General features: G+C 40.3%; 3 protein-coding genes across 3 annotated transcripts in view; 2 read left to right on the forward strand and 1 right to left on the reverse strand.

The window, feature by feature from the left end:
* Positions 1-23,804, forward strand: part of cox17 (cytochrome c oxidase copper chaperone COX17) — a 192,135-nt gene that overhangs the window by 150,300 nt on the left and 18,031 nt on the right. The gene's annotated exons all lie outside the window — the stretch shown is intronic.
* ska3 (spindle and kinetochore associated complex subunit 3) lies at positions 119-9,948 on the reverse strand. The gene is made up of 11 exons (XM_084363077.1): positions 9,704-9,948; positions 9,493-9,554; positions 7,793-7,964; positions 7,166-7,604; positions 6,971-7,032; positions 6,166-6,356; positions 5,720-5,923; positions 5,278-5,469; positions 5,020-5,099; positions 3,900-4,039; positions 119-392 (listed from the first exon to the last, which is right to left on the reverse strand). Exons 1-11 carry the CDS (start codon positions 9,819-9,821, stop codon positions 235-237), a joined length of 1,818 nt encoding a protein of 605 aa, XP_084219203.1. The 5' UTR covers positions 9,822-9,948; the 3' UTR covers positions 119-234.
* On the forward strand, positions 12,231-23,714 carry LOC311263009 (uncharacterized protein). Its single transcript, XM_084362835.1, has 5 exons — positions 12,231-12,252; positions 12,408-12,481; positions 12,650-12,839; positions 15,099-15,302; positions 20,732-23,714. The coding sequence occupies exons 2-5, from the start codon at positions 12,429-12,431 to the stop codon at positions 21,485-21,487; spliced, it is 1,203 nt and encodes a 400-aa protein (XP_084218961.1). The 5' UTR covers positions 12,231-12,252; positions 12,408-12,428; the 3' UTR covers positions 21,488-23,714.

A 23,804-nucleotide genomic window follows, 5' to 3' on the forward strand; every position in this document is an offset into this window, starting at 1 on the left:
TTTACAATCTAAATACAAAAGTCTGCATGGCTGCTTTCTCTGGTAAAGTTAATCAGTCAGGATTCCTCTTGTTAAGTGCTCTTTTTGCAGTGTAGATATATCAATGAAAGCACAATAGTTAACCAAAGATCAGCATTTCAGTAAGTCAAAGATGGAGGTACAGGCAGGTTTTTACAGACAGGAGACTATACTTGGGCTCCCAATCGGACAAACTCTAATGTGTCCGAGCAAACTTTAGCTGCGTGTGCACAGTTTGTATACAGAGGTGTCCCTGGCTCCTCCCACATGTGTCAGCCTCTTGAGCTCAGTCAGACAGAGGAGGTACACAGGGGTCTTTGTTCCAACATTGGTAATCCTCCTCAGCTCCTCCATCCGAAGCTCTGTCTTTTCTCCTGCAGAGGGCACCACAGAACAGAACAGAACAGTTAGATACAACAGACAGCTGCCAAAAAGTGCTCTTAATAGGTCCCATGTTGTTTCGTTTCTTATTGTACTTTTTGTTAATGAGATCATTTGTGAGTATACCAGCAGACCAACAAATATCTGCTTTTATGTGCTTCAACTGTAGGCACCCCCTTGTTTTGGTGTCTTGACTGGGTTTTGAGTGACAGGAGGTTATTTTCTATTTGAAAACATATTACAGACAAATAAATGTTAAACTGGGAATCCACTCAAATTACTACCAATTTCAGTCGTACATTCTGTTGCTATGGGCAACATCTTCTGAGACAGTTCCATAGCAGCACACCTGACAGCAGGACCATTTATCTACTCCAAATGTTCTTGTTGGACCATTATCTGTCAGTACCCCATTAATTATAGCCATTATGTGACAGTTTGTAATTTGAGATAATAAAATAGTTTTAACTGCAATTTATTGTGGTCAAAGTTTGCCATCATACAAAAGTAAATCTTATCTACTGTGTGTCATCCTTATCCAATTTGTAATCATTAACTTTGTTCAGTTTTATTTTATATTGATGTCACAGGTTTTCTTTCTGACGGCACCTCTAGGCCACTCATTGTCACTAAGTTAATTACATGATATCACTTATAGCATGCACCATATGGAAGAAAATACAGCAATTTACATGACCACATGCATTCTCCTTGACTTGCACTGTGGTTGTTGGACGTAAACCAAATCCCAAGGTGAAATGACCTTGCCACTCGAGCCTTTACAGCGCTTTACCAGTCAACTGACAGCTCAAAGCGCCTGACAACACTTTCACCCATTCTCACATACATTCAGAGATTGCCATGCAAGGTGAAATTTGGGGTTCAGTATCTTGCTCAAGGATACTTCGACAGCCGGGGATCTGAATCAGCGACATTCCGATTACTGGACAACCCACCCTACCTCCTGAGGTACAGTTAAAGGTTGTAACCAGGTGTAGGCGGCCCTCTTTGGGCCATGGCCGGTTGCTATAGTAGTTTATTGATCCAGTTACTACAACTGGAGTTACACATATGAGTGCAATGAGTTTACACCGGCTATTGTGATATCACAGATACCATGTAATACAGCCCTGTGGTGTAAATTGACTCCAAAGATTAAATAGTCATGTGTTGCTATCAGATTCTTTTAAATTAATGAACTACATGAGATACTGTGTATTCTACTTTCATGGTTACGGCTTGACTTGGGCTGTGGAGGAGCACTGGTAATTGAGTGGCATGGGCAGCCCATTGCATTTAATACCATATGCATACAGTCAGTACAAAGGACTATACAACATGGTCTTCTATAATGCAAACATAACCAAGATCGACACCTGGTTGTATTGATTTAGAGCTTATGCAAGTGGAAACTAGAGCCGACTGATTTATCGCTCCGTCAATTTTGTTGGCCAATATGGCCCTTAAATGGGCCTATTACAGATGTCTTGGTTTCGCAGTGTATGTGTTCTGATATACGGTGATATGGTTTGTGAGTGAAATACATTTTGGAAAATTAATAAACAATGACACCATCATTTTCCATTTCAATATGTTAACCCTGTCCCAACCGTCATGTCAGTCATGCTTATATGACATCTGCTTGATAATGTTAGCAAAGGTAGCTAGCTAGCCAGCTATAGTACATTCATGTCAGTCAGTAACACAGATTGAAAGGAAAGCATGTTTTGGTGGTTTGCATCTGAGACAAGTACTGGGTGTTTATTTAACGTTATGTTGTTCCCCAAGAGCAAGGTGGTGAGATGTAGTACTGGAAATTATATAAACAACGTGCCAATATTTTACTCTCCTCTGACAACTGTCATCAACTTATGCTTATCATATGTTGCCATGTTAATGAGGTAGCTTGCCAGCTAGAGTTTGTCAGTTCAGTAGTAACATAGCAGATTGAAAGGTCAAGCTATAAGCATCTGAGCATCTTTCTGCAGTTCAGCAGAAGACTGTGCGGCAGTGTTTTGAGTCCATTTGATGGAAAGTAAATAAACAACAGCCCTATCATTTACTCTCTGTGACAACGAGCTTATCATACTCGTTAATGCTAAACGTTAACAGTGAAATATTGCTAACGATGACATGTATTGATAATCATCAAAAAGGCTTTTTTGATTGGAGTCAAATTCACTGAAATAATGGTTCAGAATTGGAACAAATCTGCAGTGTGAATGTCATAGCCAGCTTGATAGAGGATGAGTGGTTGAGTAGAGAGCAGTGGTGGAATGTAACCAAGTACATTTACTCAAGTACTGTTCTCAAGTAATGTACAACTACTTGTAAATTGTACTTGAGTATTTCAATACCATTTTCTGCTACTTTTTCCACTCCACGACACTTCAGAGGGAATATTGTACTTTTTACTCCCCTGCATGTATTATTTGACAGCTATAGTTGATAGTTACTTTTCAGATCAGCATTTTGTATGTACAATATACTTTATGATCAGTTAAAATTAACTGTGCTTCTAGTGGAAACCATTGCTGTTAATTGACTGACATCAATAGTCCAAACTAATAAAACATTTCTATTAGCATTAATCATAACATCAGCTTTTCTTTAACCTCCTAAGACCTGAGCTCTTTTTTGGTATGCATTTTTAATTTGTCTTGCTATTTGGGCTTATTGGGACCTGATAAGTATAAGAACTAAGCATCATCTTTTGATATGATGTAGTTTTTGAGAAAAATGTGTTTTTCCTGACTGCTTTTACATTTATTCGTAACACATATGAACATGTTTTTGAACATGTTTTGAACATCACAGTTATTTCTACTACTACTACTTCAAACTAGGAATGCCCTTTTTTTCTGTAGGAACATGTTCACACCTATTTGTGAAAGGCTGTGTAACAGTTGCGATCCGCTTGCAAGCACAGGAACACCTTGCATGTCACACGTTAAGCAGAATTAAGTATTATGGTATAGACAAACCAAAATGTGATGTCCACGCATGTTGACGCCAGGTCTTAAGAGGTTAAATGTGAAATAATGTCCACATAATACAGGATACTAAGTGCTCCTCCAATCCAATAAAGTAAACCTGTTGAGTTGATGATTTCCAGTTCAACTGGCATATTTGAGACACTGCCATCATTGTCCAGAAAACCAGACAGTAGGGACCTTGTTTCTAAACTCTAAACTAAAATTTGAACATGGATGTTTTGGAGCTTAACAAACAAAGCTGGGCAGTAACTTCAAAACAATAAACGGACGATAAATAAGAAAGTATGGAAAATATTCATTTCTACACCAAACAAGGCATCGTTGTGTTGTCAATTTATTCGTCTTAATGAGGTGTTTCTGTTGACTGACACAACATCTCTTACTTCTAACTTGGTAACAAGATTAATGGTTTTTTTAAAATGAATCCTCCGACTTTCAACAACAAGATATTTAGACAATATACTTGTTAATTAACTTTAATCATAAGTGAACTGTAGCACTGACCTGGCCACTCTGCTATGAATTTGTTGATGTTGTGGATTGTCTGGTTGAGGTTGTGCAGAGTCATCTGCCTCAGGTAGCTGGGTAAACTCTGGAACTCACTCTCCGACACCACAGACACACTCACGGCTTTGGCAAGAGGACTAGATGGGAGAGGACATGTCACAATTAAAATCTTGGTTGTGAAAAAAAATAAAAAATAAAGGCATGTATGATTTTTAGGACAGCACAAATAAAGACAGTTTGTGGAAAGAAATAAACATCCATTCTAATTTGAAACAGACAGGATTGACAAAACTAATCCTCTTAAAATTCCCAAAATGTAAAAAATGTTTTGAAATATAAATGATACTAAGTCCCTGAATGTCATAATTAGTGTTATTTAAAATAAATAATAATACAAGATCAGACTGCTATTGAGTTGAAGAAAATCATTTATTTTCTTCAACTCAATAGCAGTCTGATCTTGTCTGATCTGCACGAAGGTACGTCCACAAAGACAAGGATCTGAGAACTGAAAATCCGACTGTGCATCTGGGTCCACAACTTCCTCACCACTGGGCCGCAGGTGGTTCAGACAAGGAACCGTCCTGTTCGGCTCACTAACCCTTATCTGCACCTCTATCCTCAAATTCACAGACAACACAGTGGTGGGAGGTCTGATCACCCCCAAGAATGAACAGGCCTACCAGAACTAGGTAGACAATCTGGCACAGGGCTGCACGTTAAAGATCCTGACCCTGAATGTCAGCAAGACAAGGTAACGGTGGTGGACTTTAGGAGACCGCAGGTCAGCAGATACACCCGCAAAAGAACAACTGGGAATCTTTTACGAAGGTCTTCTTGAAGCCTTCGGTGTAGTTTCATCTTGCATTTTATATATATTTTATTCTATTTATGATCACTTTGATATTCCTGCACAGTAACTGAGTACCTGCTTCAATTCACTGCAGGTTTTACTTTTTGTATCTCTGAGCATGTGACAATACCTTGAATCTTGCAACTTTAGTGGGGAGATTCCAATTAAAATTTCTTTAGCAAAGGTTTTGCCTCCTATAATGAATGTTTCTTTAAAATGGATCAATCCCTGGTTAGAAATAAGTGGTTTTCTGAGATACTTTACCTGCTTTTATATTTGTCAGCCTTGACATTTGGGTGCACAATGGCCATGGCAGTCCTCTTCAACTGAGCCTGAGACACAAGCTACAAAAGAAAAGAAAAATCATAAAAACACAGAAGGAGTGTGGCAGGAAAGTTAAATTTGACATATTGTAAAGTTGGTTTTGGATAATATGTCAAAGTTATTTCCTTTATGGTCATGAGATAAAACTAGAAGCAGCTTGAAGGCATGTAAATCAATCTAAAAACTCGAGGTACACACTTTACAGATGTCCTGTGTAACAGAGCTGAGTTCTGGCATCTCTGGTGTGCTGGGGTCTCCAAAGTCCATCCTGAGGCGAGGTGTTCCCAAACTGAACTCCTGGGTTGGTCCGTCCAGCTCCATACTATTAACAGTGGGCTCCTTGGTCACCTTTTCATGCTCACTGGTCTTCTTCAGCATTTTGGCACTTTTCTGGAGTGAATATAAGACAGGTAAGACTGCAGGTAAACAGTAAATAAAGACGTTTATCTTTAAATATGAAGTCTTTATATCATTGTACAGGAGTCAAAAGTCGTTATTTATTACATATTTTGCCATTTCCTGACTTTATATTCCTTTAGTGTATTCTGATTGGTCTGTAAACCACATTTAATCACACAGTGATTTGTCACTAGAAATCGCAACAACCCGCAGATAAAACCGTGGTGAATTTTTGTCTTACATTTTGTAAATAATTGTCCAAAGCAAACTCTAGCTTTGGCATCTCTGGCATCTGGTCCTCCTCACCCGAGATGGATATCTCTGGCACATTGTATTCCCAGGAGCGCTTGGAGTTGATTGATCTGTTACAAGGAGACGTCTGAAGTTTGAAAGTTTGACTATCGTCATCTGTTTGTATGTTGATGGGGTCAGGCTGCCGAGCACTCTGTGAAGACATGCAGAAAGGCACAAACTCTGAGCTAAAAGTTTCTCTGATCAGCAAGTCTGGATAAGTAAATATATATATTTTTTTAAATCACATTAGTATAGCTTAAAACCACCTTTAAGATAAGATCATTCTTATTGATCACCCAGGGGGAACATTTGACTATTAAGACCCACAGGTAAGAAAGAGAGAAGTTATATCATCAAATAAATGTTGCATGTGCACACATTCATTCATTGTACCTTTTTGGTGCTGACCATTCGGTTCACGTAGGGGGTTTGAAAAACTGGAACATCTGGGGTGGTAGGCTGGTTGCTCGTGGAGGGTTCTGGGTCACCATTCCCTTGTGTGGGTGGCGAGCAGTGACCGTTTGTCTTTTTGATTTTAAGCCCCGGGGTGCAAAACACAGGCAGCTCTGGAGACTCCATGTTGTCTGAACAATGTGATATAAAGGGATAGAATGACATATTTTTGCAAGGAGGATGGTGGCATTTATGTACATTTCTTAGTGGTATTATGTTTGTTTTTTTCTTGAAGCACAGGTTTTCTGAAAATCCTCTAAAAGCAGCTGTGACATCCTCAGTAATACTCATGTCATGTTTTTAGTACATTTAATATTTATTTCTCATATATCAAAACCAAGGTATCTTTAAAAAAAAAAAAAAAAAGTTTTTGTTTTTTTTGCAATGTAATGTTACATATCTGGTTCAGCCTTATTACAAACAGTCAATGTTTAGTGTAGAAAAGTAGAGCATTGAGATAAAATGGGGAAAAGATTGCTGTGACAAGGCCTGGTAAAAAAAAAAAAAGTGAGAATCAAAACCTGGTATCAAATGTCTGGTCCCGTTTGTAGTCTTGTTAAATAATTTATCAATGTCATGTAATAAAGTTGTTGTTCTGGCACCAAAACACAGGTATTGAGCTGGCACTAGTATACAAAATTACAAATGACACCAAGCCCAAGTTGTGGAGCAGTTTGGAAATTCAGAAGAAAAACAAGATGAAAGTAAAACCTGGAAAGTTTTATGAGCTGTAACAGTTCCATACCTTTAGCCTGCAAACTCTCCATTAGTGAGGTCACTGGTGGTACAGGTATGTCTTGTGATGGTCTGTTTAAGAAGAATACACATAATAAGACTAGACTCTTGAAAGATCTCTAACAGTACTGCTGCATGTTGCCAGTAGAGGTCAATAAATGTCATATACTGTGTGGATTTTGTAAAGCAAAGCATTATGCTCTACCTTGGGGGCTTGTCAATTTTCTTCTGTAACAGATCCATAGTGAAGTCGTTGAGCAGACACATAGTGTGCTCTGAGATGCCAAAGTCATGCATCTGGGGTGTCTGCACCTCCTCCTCATCCATCCGCAGGGCACATTTAGGAGTTATGGGCATGGGTGGCGATGCAGGCATGTTGAGTGATGGGGGAGGGAGCCTCATCTCCGGCATAGGGGGCACTTCAGAGCACCACTCTGCCCCAGCCATAGCTCTCTTCAGATGCATCTCAGACAGGCCAAAGTCAGAGAGCTGTGGGGTTCGCAGAACGTCAGTGACGGGTGGCGGTCCCGCTTTGGGAGACGATGAAGAGGGATCATCTCCAGCCTCCTCCTGGCTTTCCCCTTCTTCTCCTGCTGACTCATCTGCTTTCTCATTTCCAGCATCTGACTGATGACCTGTGGCCTCTGTGTAGGTGAGTCACAATAAAAGACATAAAAACATTTTTTTATGAATCCTGTATCCTTTAGCTTATAGTTTTGAACAGCTGACAATTAATCGTAACTACTAAAGGTACATAGCATACTGTTCATAAACATAGCTTTAACTTTCACAAATAGGTTGACTGTGTGTTACAGCTTATTTCTTTACTTACTGGTTTGTGTTCGGGTGTCTCGGGGAGGTTGGTAACCATATTTTTCACAAAGTTCCCTCATTGCCTGGATGTCCTGAGTGACCTTCTGCTGCATCACTCTACAAGCCTTAATGAAGCTGCTCACCTCATTATCCCGTGCTTTCTGCTGAGTCAACTGTTCCTGTATCTGCCCCTGTACGAGGACAAGCCAGAGATGATAACTGCCTTCCTTTCAAAAGTTAACAGGCTCCCAGATTTAAAGTGCATGTGTAGGGTATGGCCTTAAAATAAAATCGCAATACTTATAGGTCATATTGTGATACACGATATATACATCACGATTTTGAAATCTTCTCAAAAGCACTTCATAAATGTTAGGACTGTTTATATGTTATATGTTAGAAATATTTTTGACCAAATACTGTAGTGATGTCTATTGGTACTTTCACAAAATACTAATACAATGAGGCTTTTTGTCAATAATCATTAGTAATGTGGATATAATGACTAAGTGGGTAAAGATAAATATTAGAACAGTCTGGTACGTTCAGAAAATGACATCATTTACTGTAATGCAGCCTTCAAATGCAGGAGCACTTATGACAATTATCGGCCCCGGACGATTATTGGGCCGAGATTCAGCATTTTTCCGTCAGACTGCTGATAAAATAAACTAATTTAAAAATGTGCTACTTTGGCTCTGATTCAGCATGCTCTCACACAATGTCCCTCTCACAGCACTCTGATCTGATTGGTAACATGCCACAATTCATAGCCTAGAAACACTGAGTAATCTGAATCTGCAAAGTAACTAGTAACTAAACGTACAAAATCAGAACGGAAGAGGAAATATAAAGCAGCAGAAAAAGGAAATACCCAAGTAAAGTAACTGAAAGCTGTACTTAATAACAGTACTTGAGTAAATTGAATTTAGGTTAATTCCATCACTTGTTGTTCTGAATTTTGACACAAAGAGTTTAATTTTCAGTACAAATGAATATCGGTCCCAAATTTCAATTTTCAGTCTCCACGATTTCTAATAATCGTTATCGGCCCTGAAAAAGTCGTATTGTCGACACTTACATATGACATATCATAATATAATGACATCCAAAATCCAAGACGGTATATAGTCTCTATATATCGTATATATTGCCCAGCCCTATGTATGTGATTATATTTTTCACTAAAAAGGCTGCATAATACATTTTAAAAGCTGACATTCTTTATGATACTTAATGAGGAAATTATTTATTCTTTACAAACAATCTATATTATTTATTTTTCTGCCACAAACAATGTATTTACCTGAAAGTAATCCAGGAACAACTACTACTGCTGCTAATAATAACAATAATAATGAATGTGTTGGTTAGACTCTGGTAGCATTCATTAAAAAGCTTAACGATATAACTATATTGTTAAAGGTTATAGTGTTAGATTGCAGGTAGGTGGAGAACCAGTGTTTTGAAATTAAATGTCAGCTTTAACTGACTGTTTGATTCCACCAACTGTCACATCCAACGTGCTAACGACGGTTATAAAACGTGTAGAAACACTTCACCATACTTTGACAACGATTTTTGTGCATTTGACCCAAGAGGCTGTTGTGAATGTGGTAACCAAAACGTGTCACGTTTGTTTATGCCGTTAAACCAAGCTCCCTTAAAGTATCAGTTTAATGAACAGAGTTTGGTGCACAGGTCATGACATCACCGTACCTTTAGGGTTCCGACTTCAGAGCTCAGTTCGTGTAATGCTCTCATCCCTCTCGCTGTCGCTTCTGCAATAAGAAGAAACTCGTACTGACACATGGACACACTGTCCAAATATTATATACACGCTGAACAGTGTCCCAACCATAGACATATATACATATATATATATGTCTATGGTCCCAACATCAGGCTGGCTTGTCTGTGTGCCACTCACCGCTGTCACCGTCGTCTTTGTTTCTGTTGTCAAATGTGTGCTGGAGCTGGGCCGTTTCTGACTCTAGAGTCACCGCCAGCTTTCTCAGCTTGTTAAAGAACCGCGACGTTGGGTCCATTTTCAGGTAAGAGTCCGAACTATGCCACAATCCTCTCAAACCAAATCCTACACTCACACCAGCGTTTGTTTACCTCCTCGGCTCTCCGCCAACAGGAAGACACTTTTTGATTTTGGCGCCAGAAGCGGAAGTTGACTCTTCTTCTTCGTTGGTGTTGCAAGATGTTGCACTATCGCCATCTACTGGATGGAAAAGAAGACCATCTAGTCCAGATTTGAAAAAGTCTTTTCCCAGTTTTTTCCCAACCTTTATTCCCCTCTGTGATAAAAAAAAAGCCTCTCCTACAACAACATGTCAAAAGCTACTTTCTCACAACAACTCTTTTTTATTCTCCTGGGTTTCCTTTCCACCTCAACAACAAAGGCAAGCACAATGGCCAAAATACTAACAACTAAATCTAGTCTTTACAACAAAAAAGCCTTTCCATGCTTCAAGGCTCCCCCCACACTGATTAGCCTGCACTTGTGATATATTTTGCAATATTTTCAGGTTTAAACAGAGAACACAGTACACATTTTGTTTTGTGGGGCTGAAGGGTGGAGGTATGGTTTGCACTGGGGTGTTTGAGTGGACTTTCAAATGGGCTCCTGCTCAGTCAGTCTCATTTTGCAAGTTTGTACTAACACATTCAACATGCCTCAGCAGCAGTTTCTGATGTTCGTCTGTGCTTTAATTGTAGGTCTCTGGCCTCTGACACCAGTGTATGAATGTGTGTGTGAATGGGTGAATGCTGACTTGTGTTGTAAAGCGCTCTGTGTGGTTTCTAAAACTAGAAAGGCGCTATATAAGTACAAGCTATTTACCATTTTTTACCATTTACCATTTACCATCGTCTCCACATGTCAAGTAAATTACCACTGCAGTGTGAGAAGTTAAAGCGGGAGGCCCTGCTGCCAGAAGATGGAGCTGTTTTTCAGCAAGCAACATAGGTCAGGTAAGCTGACATCAGATCAAGTTCATATTGGCTTTGAAACAGCACCATGACAGAACTGGAGGAAAGTCAAAGAATTGTGAATTGCCACTTTGTGTTCTTGAATGCAGGCTTTTCAAAAGACAGCAGCGGGTGGTATTTTAGTATTCAGGATAATCAGGCCACAATTAAATGTTAAAAGGATAACAGTAATTAAACTGACATGAAATATTGATATTATGAATGGCTCAGGTGAGACAGAGAAAGAGTAGTGGCAGTTGATTGAGCTAGAGAGTGAATTAAAGACGGAGCAGTGTGAGAGAGATGAAACATTACTTTCTGATTGTTATGTTCACGGTATGCTTAAATTATTAAATGCAAATAAACACCCCGGCACCTCCGCACTATCCTGCAAATTTCATGTGAATGCACGCTTCATTCTGTCTGCTGTGTGCCTCTCTGCCCTGCCTGTCTGTGTCTGTGTAGCTCGCCCCGCCCTCGGTCAAACAGAAAAACAGACCTGAAGCTCTTTATGACAGACTGAGAGCAGAGAAGAGAGACGAAGGCAGCAATGCAACCTGGTTGCTACATCCTGACCTGGCAATGTTATTGGCTGGGGGGTGCACACCACCACTCACAGGCCAGTGCCCTGAAGCCTCCACACACAGCACAATAATGAAAATATAAGAAAATACAGGCAGAGGTCAGGGTCTCTGCAGATTCAGACATGACCACACACTTCTAGTGGGTGATGATTGAGAGTTTTTTCTCAGAAAATCCTGCATAATCTACCTTTAAGATAAAATGCTGTCTGTTTTTTTCACTTTCCTCCCTCCCTTTTGACTTTGCTATTTCCCATTTCATGATATGAATTTGTAATTTCAGTTTTTAATTATATTTAAAGGTGCACTATGTAGTTTTGGGGAAGAACTGAATCAGAAGAGAAAGATCTTTGCCAGACCCTGCCACCTTTCTAGCTCTAACAGTGTTCTGGGACCTTATTTTCCTGTGAGAACAGCTTGTTTATTCACTTATGGAATAAAATTGTATTATTATCTCATTAATATTGTAAACGTTAAAATTCTGGAAGTAAATTTCTTCCCCCAAACTACATAGTGCTCCTTTAATATTTTTTAATTTTAGGTGTAATCAATCGAGATTTTCACCTCTGCATATGACAAAATATTTCAGCATTTTAAGCATCAGCAATCAAAAATGACCTGTAAATAAATTCAACAATGTACAACAAGACTGATCATAAGGGCTGTATTTTTTTTTGTCTTACACCCCTGCAGATTACATGGTCGTGTGAAGATATATACGTCTCAGCATGTGGAAGACTAAAGCTAGCTCTACATTTACTCCTAAAATGCATCAGTTTTTCATGTTCCATCCTCTTCTCAAGTTCAATGAGAGCTGTGGGTGGAGAACTCTTATCAGATTAGCCGGTTGTTCTGCAGAGTGTATAAATATTGGACAGACTTTGAAGGTCAGTACAAACGTGCACACCGAACAACTGAGGTGAGTGTCAAAAGAAATCAATGTTTTTTGGTCTCAAGTTAATTGTCTTATCAGATTTTTACCAATTTCAATCATTTCTACATAAAGACAGAACTTTCTTTCACATGTTGTCAGGATTGTGGGATTAACTATTCACTTTCTCCATTGCTCATCAGTCAGAACGCAGCTCTGGAGCCATGGCGATGTTTGGAAAGGTTTTGGAGCCTGTGGGCTACATGCAAACTGTGAGGTCAGCTTTTCCTTTATGCCAGATTGTGCATTTGAATATCTCATTAATTTCTACATAATATATCTTTCAAATACATACTCCTCCATATGAAGAACCCTGTCTGCTGAAATTGTCGCTTGTAAAATGTTTTTATAAAGTGAATCAGTAGTGTGTGTATGTGATGCTCAGGGTCCAGGTCCAGGGGATCTGCTCTTATTTGGGTGGCAGTGCCACAGCAGAGGAGACTGAGGTGGCCAAGAAGAATCTGGACAGCATCGACCAGGAGCTGGGAGCATCCGGTCACGGCCTGCTGGACGACCAGGAGGTCCACCGGCTGGAGGACGATCTGGCCGTGGTCTACTACCAGCTGGGCACAGCGGTGAGGAAACTGTCCCTGGAGCTCACACATGCAGTTATATTTAGTCGAGCCAACTTCTTGCTGATGTATACTAACTTGTATGGTAATAGTCGAATCTTTTAATAATTTCTCCTCATGTTACAACTTTAAATCAACACTACTCTAGCTATGCATGGTTTGGGCATCTGCTCCAAAGATATAAGTGGAAAACACTCCTGTAAACACTTAACGTCACTCAAAACGCATCATCATAATTTGGTGTCCTGACCCTCTTGAAGGTGAAACTAACTTTTGTTGTATTTGAAAAGAAAATATATTTAAGATACTCTCTCGACTTGCAGTCCTTCTTGTGACTTGTGACTGACACCATGGCCTCCTCAAGGACACCAAAGTAGGACAGAAACTTACCAGCTTACTTGAACTACTTTGTTATATGTGTCTTGTTTAAAAAATATAGATGCCAGAATCCAAATCTTGAGACAGTCCTTGAACAGCCTTGAGATAGACTTTCTAACTCCCACATCAAGTTGGATGAGACATAAAAGGTTTCGGTTGCAATTAAAACTGAACACTGATCTGTGGCCGGCTGCTGGCTGACAGATGGATAGCTGAGAGAAAAGAGAACATGAATATAGAACTTGTTTAACTTCAGCACCAGATCTGGTATTTTTTTTAAATAAACGTGGTCAAAGGGCTCTGAAGGTGGTGCTGACCTTGAAGAGTAACAAGTGCTCTGCCAATTTTCCTGAACAGCTGCGTGACTGCGACTGAACTGTGGCTGAACTCATCATGTTAAGCATATTATGTAAATGTAGATATGTGACCAGATGTATGATTGAAGCATCTGTTTAGTTTCACCGGACTGAGTATGAACAGGCTTGTGCCTTTTATTTCTGGTGTAATTATTTCATAATGTTAATAGGAACTGCTGTCATTTCACTGAGTGTTTATCTGTACAAATCTCTCAAGTGAGCTAAATACAGCAGCCATTTCATAACATAAGTTAATCAAGCAACAGAATTTGAGAAACAAAAACAAAAAACCTTGCTGCATCAGTTTTGCTGAATGAAGTGACCTGAGCTCACTTCTGTTTGGTGTAAATTAATTCAAGTTATAAAGTGTCACTTTCAGCGAAGGTTGTTTCTGGAGTGAGAATACGAAAAAAAGTGTGAATTCTGGTACATTGAAGATGTCTCATGAGCCTCACCTCAATAGGCCATGACGTTTGTTGTTTGATATAATATGAATAGGTAAGAGGATAGAAATATGGTGTGCAGTGAAACCTACTTAGCAAAAAACAATCATCTGCATACATATTCTCACAGTGATATATTGTAGAAGTGCTTCAAATGAACCCAAATGTTAAACCTTAACATTTATTGAAATGTTGTATTTTGGACATTTTTATTGTATCTAATGCCTAATTGCATTAATGGCAAGGTGTTAGTATGAGTAATACTTGAAAAACAGAGAATAAGTTATGATTCAGCTACTGTGAGCTGGAGTGCTGTCTAAAAAAGGGATGCAAGGCAACCATAGATAGGCAGAAAATGACTACAGAGACACAAAACAACTGCAAAAAGACACAAAACAACTACAGAGAGACACAAAACAACCACAAAGAGAAACATAACAACCACAAAAAGACACATAACAACTGCAGAGAGACACAAAACAACTACAGACACAAAACAACTACAGACAGACACAAAACAACTACAGAGCGACACAAAACAACCACTAAGAGAAACAAATTAGAACAAATAGATAGGAAAAGACTACAAGAAGATGCAAAAAGACCACAAAAAGACACAAAATAACTAGAGAGAGATGCAAAAACAACCACAAAGATACAAAACAACCACAGAGGGATACAAAACAACTACAACTACCAAACCTCTCAGTCGAAGTGTCTTGCCTTTCTGCAGGAGGGGTGGGGGGTGTTTACATGTCTTTGTCCAGGGCCCCTTTGTCTAATATTCTGACTATGGTTGAAGGCTGTTTGAACAAAGTTAGAAAGGAGTTACAAATTAAAGATATTTGTTAATTCTATTTCTTCTTAGAATAACTTTAAATATTTAAAAATGACACATTTATGATGTGTGAAGTAATTTGGCATTCATCTAGTACACTGAATGAATAATGTAGCTATTAATGATGTAGTTTCTTCTTGCCTTTTTACTTATTTAACAAATAAAACAACTCTCTGAATCTGCGCCTGAGTCTGCCCCCTTGACCTCTTTATCTTAAGAGAAACTCCTCTCACCCTGCTTGTTTCAGGTGAGGGCCCAGTCAGACTTCACCAAGAAGGAGACAGAAGTGTTCCTGCAGTACGTGCAGGACTACCGGCTGGAGAGGCAGCTGACAGCACTCTACAACCGTCTGATGGGAGTGTCAGCGCTGACCGACCAGCCCACACTGCTGGAGGAGGTCATACTGAGCCGCAAGCCCAAGCGCTGGGAGCTGAGGGAGTTCTGCGTCAAGGTTGGTGAAGGTGCAGGGCACAGGATAGATGGGGTGGGGGGGATCTCCCTACAGGGGTCCTTAGAGTTTAATTTCCTCTCATTATACATGTCAGTATACAGAGGCACGCACCCCTGCTTAACATCAGCAGAGGACACACACACGCACACACACGCACACACACACACACACACACACACACACACACACACACACACACACACACACACACACACACACACAAAGAAAATGGACATTAATAGAAGACAACTATTTTAAAACTGGAACTGTAACTAATCTGTTAAGAAGCTTTTTCAGATGGTATTTCATTAGAATAATGCAAATATACTCAATCTCCGTGTGGAAGTTTATAAGAAAGAGTCATTCGGGAGCACAGCTGCACCGGATTAATAATTCAGTTTCAAGACCAAAAAGTTGAATCTGACAGAAAAACATAGAGGTCTTGAGGGAAATGAAGCATGCTGCGTTTATCTTCATGCAACGAAAATAAACTGAATCTTTAATTCAGCAGAGCTGTGACCTTCTGTTGTCTTTCTGGAAGCTGAGTTGGCAAATTCCCCTTTGCCTGCAATGTTGGTACAAACATTTTTCATCCACTAAAAGGAGAAACAACAGAGTGCTGCGATGGCTGAGCGGCTCAGACTTCAAACTTAAAACTGCAAAACTGTATTCTATGTGAAACAACATTACATAACTGTGACGTCACTAAAATGTTTGAGACCCATGAAAACCAGCGTGAGTGCAAGTATTTCTTTCTGCAGAGGTTTAAATAGAACTTTCCTTTCCTGTTTCTCATGTAGAAAAAATAAATAACAAATGTCACTGTCACTTCAAATGAAAAATCATGTATCCATTTGTCCATCTGTCCTGGTGCCCTTGAGCATGACACGCAATGACCATCCACAGTTAGAAGTGGACCTAAACAGACTCTGCAGCAGTAACAGGGCTGTTTGTTACGTAAAACTAATTATGTAATCATCTTTTAAACATATTTGCAGACATGGCCGAGGTTGGACCAGCATGCAGCCCTTATTACACGCTACATGTAAGATTGTTTTGAGGGCAGTGTAAAGAACGTGCACAGAGGTTGTCTTCAACACAGCTGCTGTTGTTACTTTAGTAAAGACGGACTGGGTTTACATCCTAGAAACTCAAACAGGTCCAGAGTTCACTCATCAAGGGGCTTTAGGATGTGAGGGAGCCAGCCTCGGTGGATTAGCCTTAATGCTGAAGTAATTTCTGCCTGAAATCGAAGCCGAACGGATGATTTGTTTGTGTTGTGCTCCGTTCAAGGACTTGTTTGCCCTCCGCCCTGATTTGCATAAATACTCTGACTTAAATTAAAGCCCAGTGCTTTCACTGAGGCGCAAGTAATTCCTAAATTTGCCCTCACTGTGCAGTCACAGTCAATCACAGTGAAATTGTGCAATAAACAATTTGATAGAACCAAACTAACTTTATTCTCTGTAACGAGCTGAGGAGTCTACAGTGCACAGCGGAAGGTTTTACTTGAAGGGAAGGACATGTCAAACCTGCCTAACCCTAACGAGGAATCAAAGTCACCGCTGTAAATCATGTGTCCAGACTGGAGAGCCTGACCTTGTTAAACAAAGGAACCACAGCTATGTATCTTTAACCTTGAAGAACGTATCATGTGTAAATATGTTGCAGGTGATAAGTTTATGTGTCATACTGGGCTTTTCTCTCCCTGCTGGCACAAGAACACATGGAATGTCTTCTTTTGTAAATCAGACAAAATATATTACACGATAAAAGAACACAGAGCTAGAATAACTGCTGAGATCGTCCATAACTTCACCTAAAGATCTGCAGACAGTGACAGACTCAGTGTGCTACCCTCGGATCTCTTGTGTGTGGTTTATTTTGAGCAGAGAGAGGAGCTTGGACAGTCGCACAGAGCCAAGTGTTTAAGAGAATGAGCCAGAACAGTTAGAACCAGCTCTGTTCTGTGGTAAGGATGAGATGTAGAAACACTTTTATGTTCAACGTAGTCTGCAAAAATCCCTGATGGGTTGATGTACAGCTAAAGACAATACAGTGTCATGAACAATTCATTAAAGCTGTGCTAGGCCCCCTGTTTTCTCAGCTGAAAGCCTTAACAAGTGTAAGATGACTTAAGATGCAACAAAATGGTTAAAAATGACATTATGATGTTGGGTGCACTGTTCTGCCCACAGGAAGGGAACGCCAAAAACTTTTCATATATAATGTAGACAGCAGCACACATTCTGTTCAGAAAAAGCTGACTCCCCATTGGTGGATGTTTTTATGCTGTCATCTCCTTGATGTGTTTAATGTAGCTGGATCAGAATAAGAATATTGTGTATCGCTAATGAAGTTAATGGCTGTGTGTTGGCTGTTAGAACAAACTACAGAAATTGGTCTACTTCAAAATACAGCAACCTGGTTTCAGTTTTGGTTCCTGGGTCATACTTTTTGTCTCCCTAAAGAGTTCAGAGAGGATACTTTCCAATGGCCTATAGAGTGCTGTAGTAATGAGTCCTGAAACCCAGATATCAGTTAGCATTTTGCACTTTCATTCCCTCGTCTCAAAGTCTACAGGTTTTTTGAACGGTTTTGCAGTTAAATGCCTGAAATAAGGTGTGTGGTTACCACAGGCTGACGATATTTACACACTTTGTTCTACGGTTCTACAGTTTAATTATAAAGCTCTTCTGTGTCTTAAAAGCGGTGGTTGCTAACAAGTGTGTAAATGAGACTACAGAGGTTGTCGGGACATTAAACGTCATCACAGTGAACACAGAGACTCATCTACTCATTAGTCCGTCTTTACAGGCGACTTTAGTTACAAACTATTCTAACTCTAACTTTACAACTTGTACATTGATCAGGTTATAGAAAACCTGTATAGTGATTGTGGAGTAAGACACTTAGTGGTGGTGACGTTAAAGTCATGTGACCGTGATGTCGTCTGTTTATAGGCTAACACTAACTTTTTCTTTCTAGAGATTTAATTTGTTATTTAAAAAATTAAAAGTGGTGTTCATCTGTGATGTAAATCTTGCTGAACAAAGCGTGTAAATATCATAAATTTGAGATTAATTTCTGCAATAATCCAAAATCCAATTCAGAAATCTCATAGGCTTTTTTTCAAAGGAACCAGGGCTGACTTCCAGGTTAGCCTCCAAATTTACGTCATCACTACAGCACTCTATTAGCTATCAGAGTGGAGACAGCAGAGGAATGCCACAGACGTATGAATGCAGAATCAGCTGTCAAGGAACAAGATTTTAATATTGGTAGTGTTCTGGTTTCCATTTGTAGTCCAAGTAGTATCGACCAATCACATTTAAACGGGCTTTGGTTCCATGCAGGTAAACCGACAAATCGTAAGACCTGCACGACTGAATAGTCGATTGTCAGTGACTCCTAAAACAACATACTGTACATCACCGTTCCAAAAACAACATGGCTGTTGCAGTGTACCAGACCTTCATCATGCAATCGCAGTTTGGTTAGGTTTTTAAAAAACATTTGGTTCGGGTTAAAATCACTATATTACTTATTTAACTTCTGTTACAAACGTACTTGCATTAACTACGTAACTTATGATGTATATGTAACATTACTTCAGTTCGTTAGTAAGTTAAAATAACTCACCACTGACTTCTGGTTTCATACTGGACATGAACAGCGGCCTCCTGAGTGGAGCTCTGTGCTTGTTTAACCGACCACCCATCCCTGACCTTCTCCTTATACTGAGTTTTCACTGTTTTGACCCCCTCTCCTCACTTCCTCCTCTGAAGCTGTAATAATATTACAGCTACTAGAGGTCGCCACCTAACAGCACACATTAATATGGGTTGTAATCATTGGTTGTGACGCTGCTTGGTTTTGTGATGAGGACAGGCTCAGGTAAACAGTCCTACAGAGTGTCCCATCGGCTATCACCTAACAACCATTTACATGTACCTTTTTAATAGCTTTTGAAAAATATATCTGCATTCATATACAGATAACCTTCATATAGATTAGCCTCTCCAACTCAATTCTGGTGTCTCAACTTGCTAATCGAACCGTAAACAATGACCGGTGCACAGATGAGGAAGTCTTATCTGCTGCTACACTAGAAACCCAAATACACTGAACGTCGTCTGACTGTTTCATTGGCTACGTACAAAAGCAGAACAACAACGCATCAAAAACCCTTTGTACACAGGAATCGATTTGATTTCAAATTTCACACAGTTGTGCAACACAACTTTTAAAGAGTAACACAATGACTTGGTTGTGTTGCACGCAAAAAGGCCATCTGAAATAAAGCTTGTTAGTTTTCTTGCACATTTTCTGTTGTTCTTCTGATGTTATAGAAACCCCAATGACACTGTGCTGATGGAACCTGAGGCTCCTGTTCCCAGACTACTTGGTCAGAAAGGCACATGACAGGGTTTCTGATTACTTAAACTGTTTATTAAAATAAATGACTTCTTTAGAGCAGACAGTCTGAAAAGTTGTGAAGCCCCACTTTCATTTTACCCGACACTATTTAAAAATGCACTCATGTGATAAAACATCCCATCTGCTACTCACGCAGGCTTAAACACATATTTTAAACCAGGGCTGCCCAGTGCTGTCTGGTAGAACAACTATGTACTGTATGACGGTTCATTAGTATGTCTGCACCAATTTTCTTTGGTTAGACATCCCGGGGGTAAGACAACCAGAGGCCACCCCTGGTTATGTAATATTTCAGATCAGGGCTGACGACAGTGGAGCCAAAGTTGGCTCGCCATAGGGTTCGATTTAAGCTGCTTTCTAGCGAAAAAATAGAAGATAAATAGCAGTTTATGCTGTTTTATTTTTTGTGAGGTAAAATGTTCTTTAAATATGCAGGATTCCTAATTATAATATTTTATAATCTGAGCAGGGGTGGAGTCACACTTTGCGAAGAAAGTAATTCATTTAAGGGGAACTCAGGAGCCTAGTACCATTCTGCATCTTAACACAAAAAAGACCTTTTTCACAGCATACAATTTGACCTGTCAAAGCAGGTAAAGCACAGTTGAGATACACTACTTTGAATTAGTTAGGGTTATTGGGATATGGGTGCATATATGTGTGTGCATGGATATGCAATACAAGTCAAATGAAATGTGTCGCATTATTTTTGGGGACCAAAAATATTTACAAAACACAAAATAAAAATTCATATAAGTCACAGAACAAACAATCAAGTGAAACACTAAAATATCCTCATATCCCTAACTAACTTTGATTAGTGTAAATAACATTAATAATGGCTCAGTTCAGCCCTCATTATTGTTATATAATACTCTTGTGCTTTCCTCCTATATTTCAAAATGTCTTCCATGAAAAAGGTCTATACAACAGGTGTTTGCTTTTGACCTGGTCGTGCTTTCTTCTTCTCCCCCTCTAACTCTCCACAGGTTAACTTTGTCCTGGGTACCGGTCTGCTGTGCCTCTTCACGCAGGCTTCTTTGACAGGCAGAGACCAGGCTCTACTGATGAAGACCTGGTCTGACCGCATGGGTACCCTCTACAGGAAGATGAAGAACACAGGAGGCCGCTGCTTAGGCTACTTTCTGCAGCAGGCGGAGGAAGACGTACGGCAGCAGCTCTACCAGGCCGTGCAGGACCGTGCACCTCCTGAGGAGGCAGCGACGAACATCCTGAAGACCCTGGAGAAGAACTATGATTGGCTGCGCTGGGCGGTGATGCTCCATCCTGCTGTGGGACCCATGGATGATGAGAAGGAGGAGGAGGAGCCACAGGAGGAAAAGCCAAATAAGGAAGATAAGGAAGAAGTGCCAGAACAACAGCCGCTCAACAATTTCCTTTCTGTGGCGTCTGAACCACCGATTCCCCATGTGGTGGCGTGCTACCGTGACACACCGTCTTCGCTGGACAAGAGTCGCATCCACCAGCTCATCGTGGACCTGGAGTGGAAGATCCCCAACCCACCACCTGAGGTGTATGCCTCCATTGAGGAAGACCCGGGCAGGGCGCGGCGTTACCTGGCCTCACGCATGCTGAAGAAGCTGCAGGAAGGGCTGGGATCCGGTGTGGCTGTCCACGTGGTGCCGGGCAGGATGGAGATGAAGTGCAACTTCCCTCCAGCCTCTTACTACCTCTACGAGTACAAACACCGGCTGGCCACGGGCACCGTGTGTGTGTTTGGATGAAAGGGAAGGGGAGAGGAAACAACATGCTGTTCTCACACAGATGTTTCATAATCATATTAGAGTATCGGCTTTATTTTTGTTGCTCTCACAGTGGCATTAACATGTCTTGTGTAAGATTGCTTACAAATAAATGTCATTTTGGAGGAAAGGAACTATGACATACATGAGTTTTTATTATATCATCGGCAAAACTACAACTTGGGTCTTATCTAAGACATCCCTAGAGAAGCCAGTGACATTAGTCCAGAGAAGGTACTGTCGGTCAGTTGGTCAGACAGTCGGCCTGAAATATCTCAGCAACTATTGAATGCATTGCATGAAATCTGTACATTCATGGGCTCCAAAGGATGAATTTATCTAGCGCCATTATGAGGTAAAATTTCACTTTGTCTAATACTTTGGTTTATGATGAATAAGTTGTGCTGTGTTGTACAGATGTGTCAATGTAACTGAGATGGTGAGTATGTTAAACGTTATAACTGAAACAATAAACATGTCATGAACATGTTAGCATGCCAATGTTAGCATTTAGTTGTGCGTAAGAACAGCCTCTGCTAGCGTGGCTCTTAAAGTACTTGCTGAGGTCTGAGAACAGGGTGACTGAAGCTACTTATGCTCAACGTTAGACACACATACAGATACAGATGGAACCTTATGTCCTTACTCAGCAGTCATTTTGTCCGAAGCCCTCGGGAAGAGCACCATGCTTTGAAGCCAATTTTCATAGTGGCCAAACTGTGTAATTACAACGTCACGTGATGTACTGATGATGCACATTGTGAAAGAAGCGTCTGTAAAATGGTGGTTAATTTTTTTGAGTGCCACAACCCCGCCACAAAATGACTCGTTTCACTGTCATAATTTAAGCCATTTGGTCCAATAAAATTTAGAGCCAAGAATAAATCATTTCATCTCTATTCAAGTTAGCCGGGCAACAAACCAGAAGTTAGCTGGCTTGGTCGGCAAAAGTCTCCAATGTGTACCCTCTATGGGCCCCACAACGTGGAAGATCTGGGTATTTTCATAGCCTGGAAGTCGAGCCATTTAGGCTTCATGTGCCACTGAGCAGCTTTTATAGGAATTAATGGGGCTCGGCCTCCAACACTGTGTCCAGGTTTGAATGTAACATCCTTGTTTTGTCCGTATTCCTGCAAGTGTCTGAAAGCTCATTGGTACGGACCATTGGGGCAGTAACTCTGTAGTCATGGGTGGGCAGTGTAGCCAATAGTGCAACCGACACACGACCACAGGACAAGAGGAAGAGGTTTTAAAAATGGTGGAACTTCCTGAGGAGAGGTTATGCGAGTTAGTGAGAAGTGTTAAACATCTGTATAATGTTACTTCACCCAGGCACAGAGACAAACAGTTACTATAGAACAGCTGGCAGGAGGTGGAGTTAGATAGTTGCAAAGGTTCGAGACTGATTTGACTCTGGGTGCAATGGAACTTGGAAGTAAAGAAGGATGCAGGCAGTGACAGTTATATCATTTGAAACAAATGTATCTGTTTGTATGTAAAGAGAGCATCGATGAGCCATCACTGTAGCTACAGCAAAGTCAGACCAGGGATAGAACACAAGAAGTCAGACAATCAGACGCTCTTCATTGCACAGTTCTGTAGAGTTACTTTAAGTTGAACCAGATGTCAGTGTTAATAATGTAATGGATGTTTAAACAGTTGGGAAATAATCTGACTGTCTTTTGTTTCAATAAGTTTAGCTAATACGTGTGATGGGTGTTGTGTGACTGCTCATGTTTTATTGCCCAGTCTTACTTTTTGTTTTAAAAATGTTGCTGTGTTTCCTGAACCAGACGCACCAGACAGTTTGTTACACAGAAACACCTGGTCAGGTGCCACTAGGAAGTGTTTGGAAAAGGGCAGGCACTTTTAAAGAATGCTTGGCAGGTTATTGGACGAACCATTTGTCTATCACAGGCTAACTTCAACCGGTCCGATCAACAGTCGGAGAGTGCTGCCACCAGCGAAGCCAGTTTGCAAATCAAATCAAATCAAAAGAGCAAATTGTGTGTGTTCAGCCACAAGCGCAAAGCTTGAAGCCTGGCAAGATGGATTTGTGAGATGATGTGATCTTGCGAATCTAGCTCCCTCACAAGACAAGTGTTCCCAGATCTCAGCAATGAATTTGGTGTGCATAATGTTGTAAGGAAGGATGTCAAAAACAACAAAAATAAAGCCCAAGTTGTATGAAATCAGAATTTCCTTTAAGGCTCGCTGCATCTTTCTCATTTTGTCACTGAGATTGGCATTGACTGTCCAAACAAATCAATGCTAAATTGCAATATCAACAAAAAGCAGC

The sequence above is a fragment of the Pagrus pagrus genome (assembly GCF_965226575.1).
Source record: "Pagrus pagrus genome assembly, chromosome: 9".
Classification (NCBI taxonomy): Eukaryota; Metazoa; Chordata; class Actinopteri; order Spariformes; family Sparidae; genus Pagrus; species Pagrus pagrus.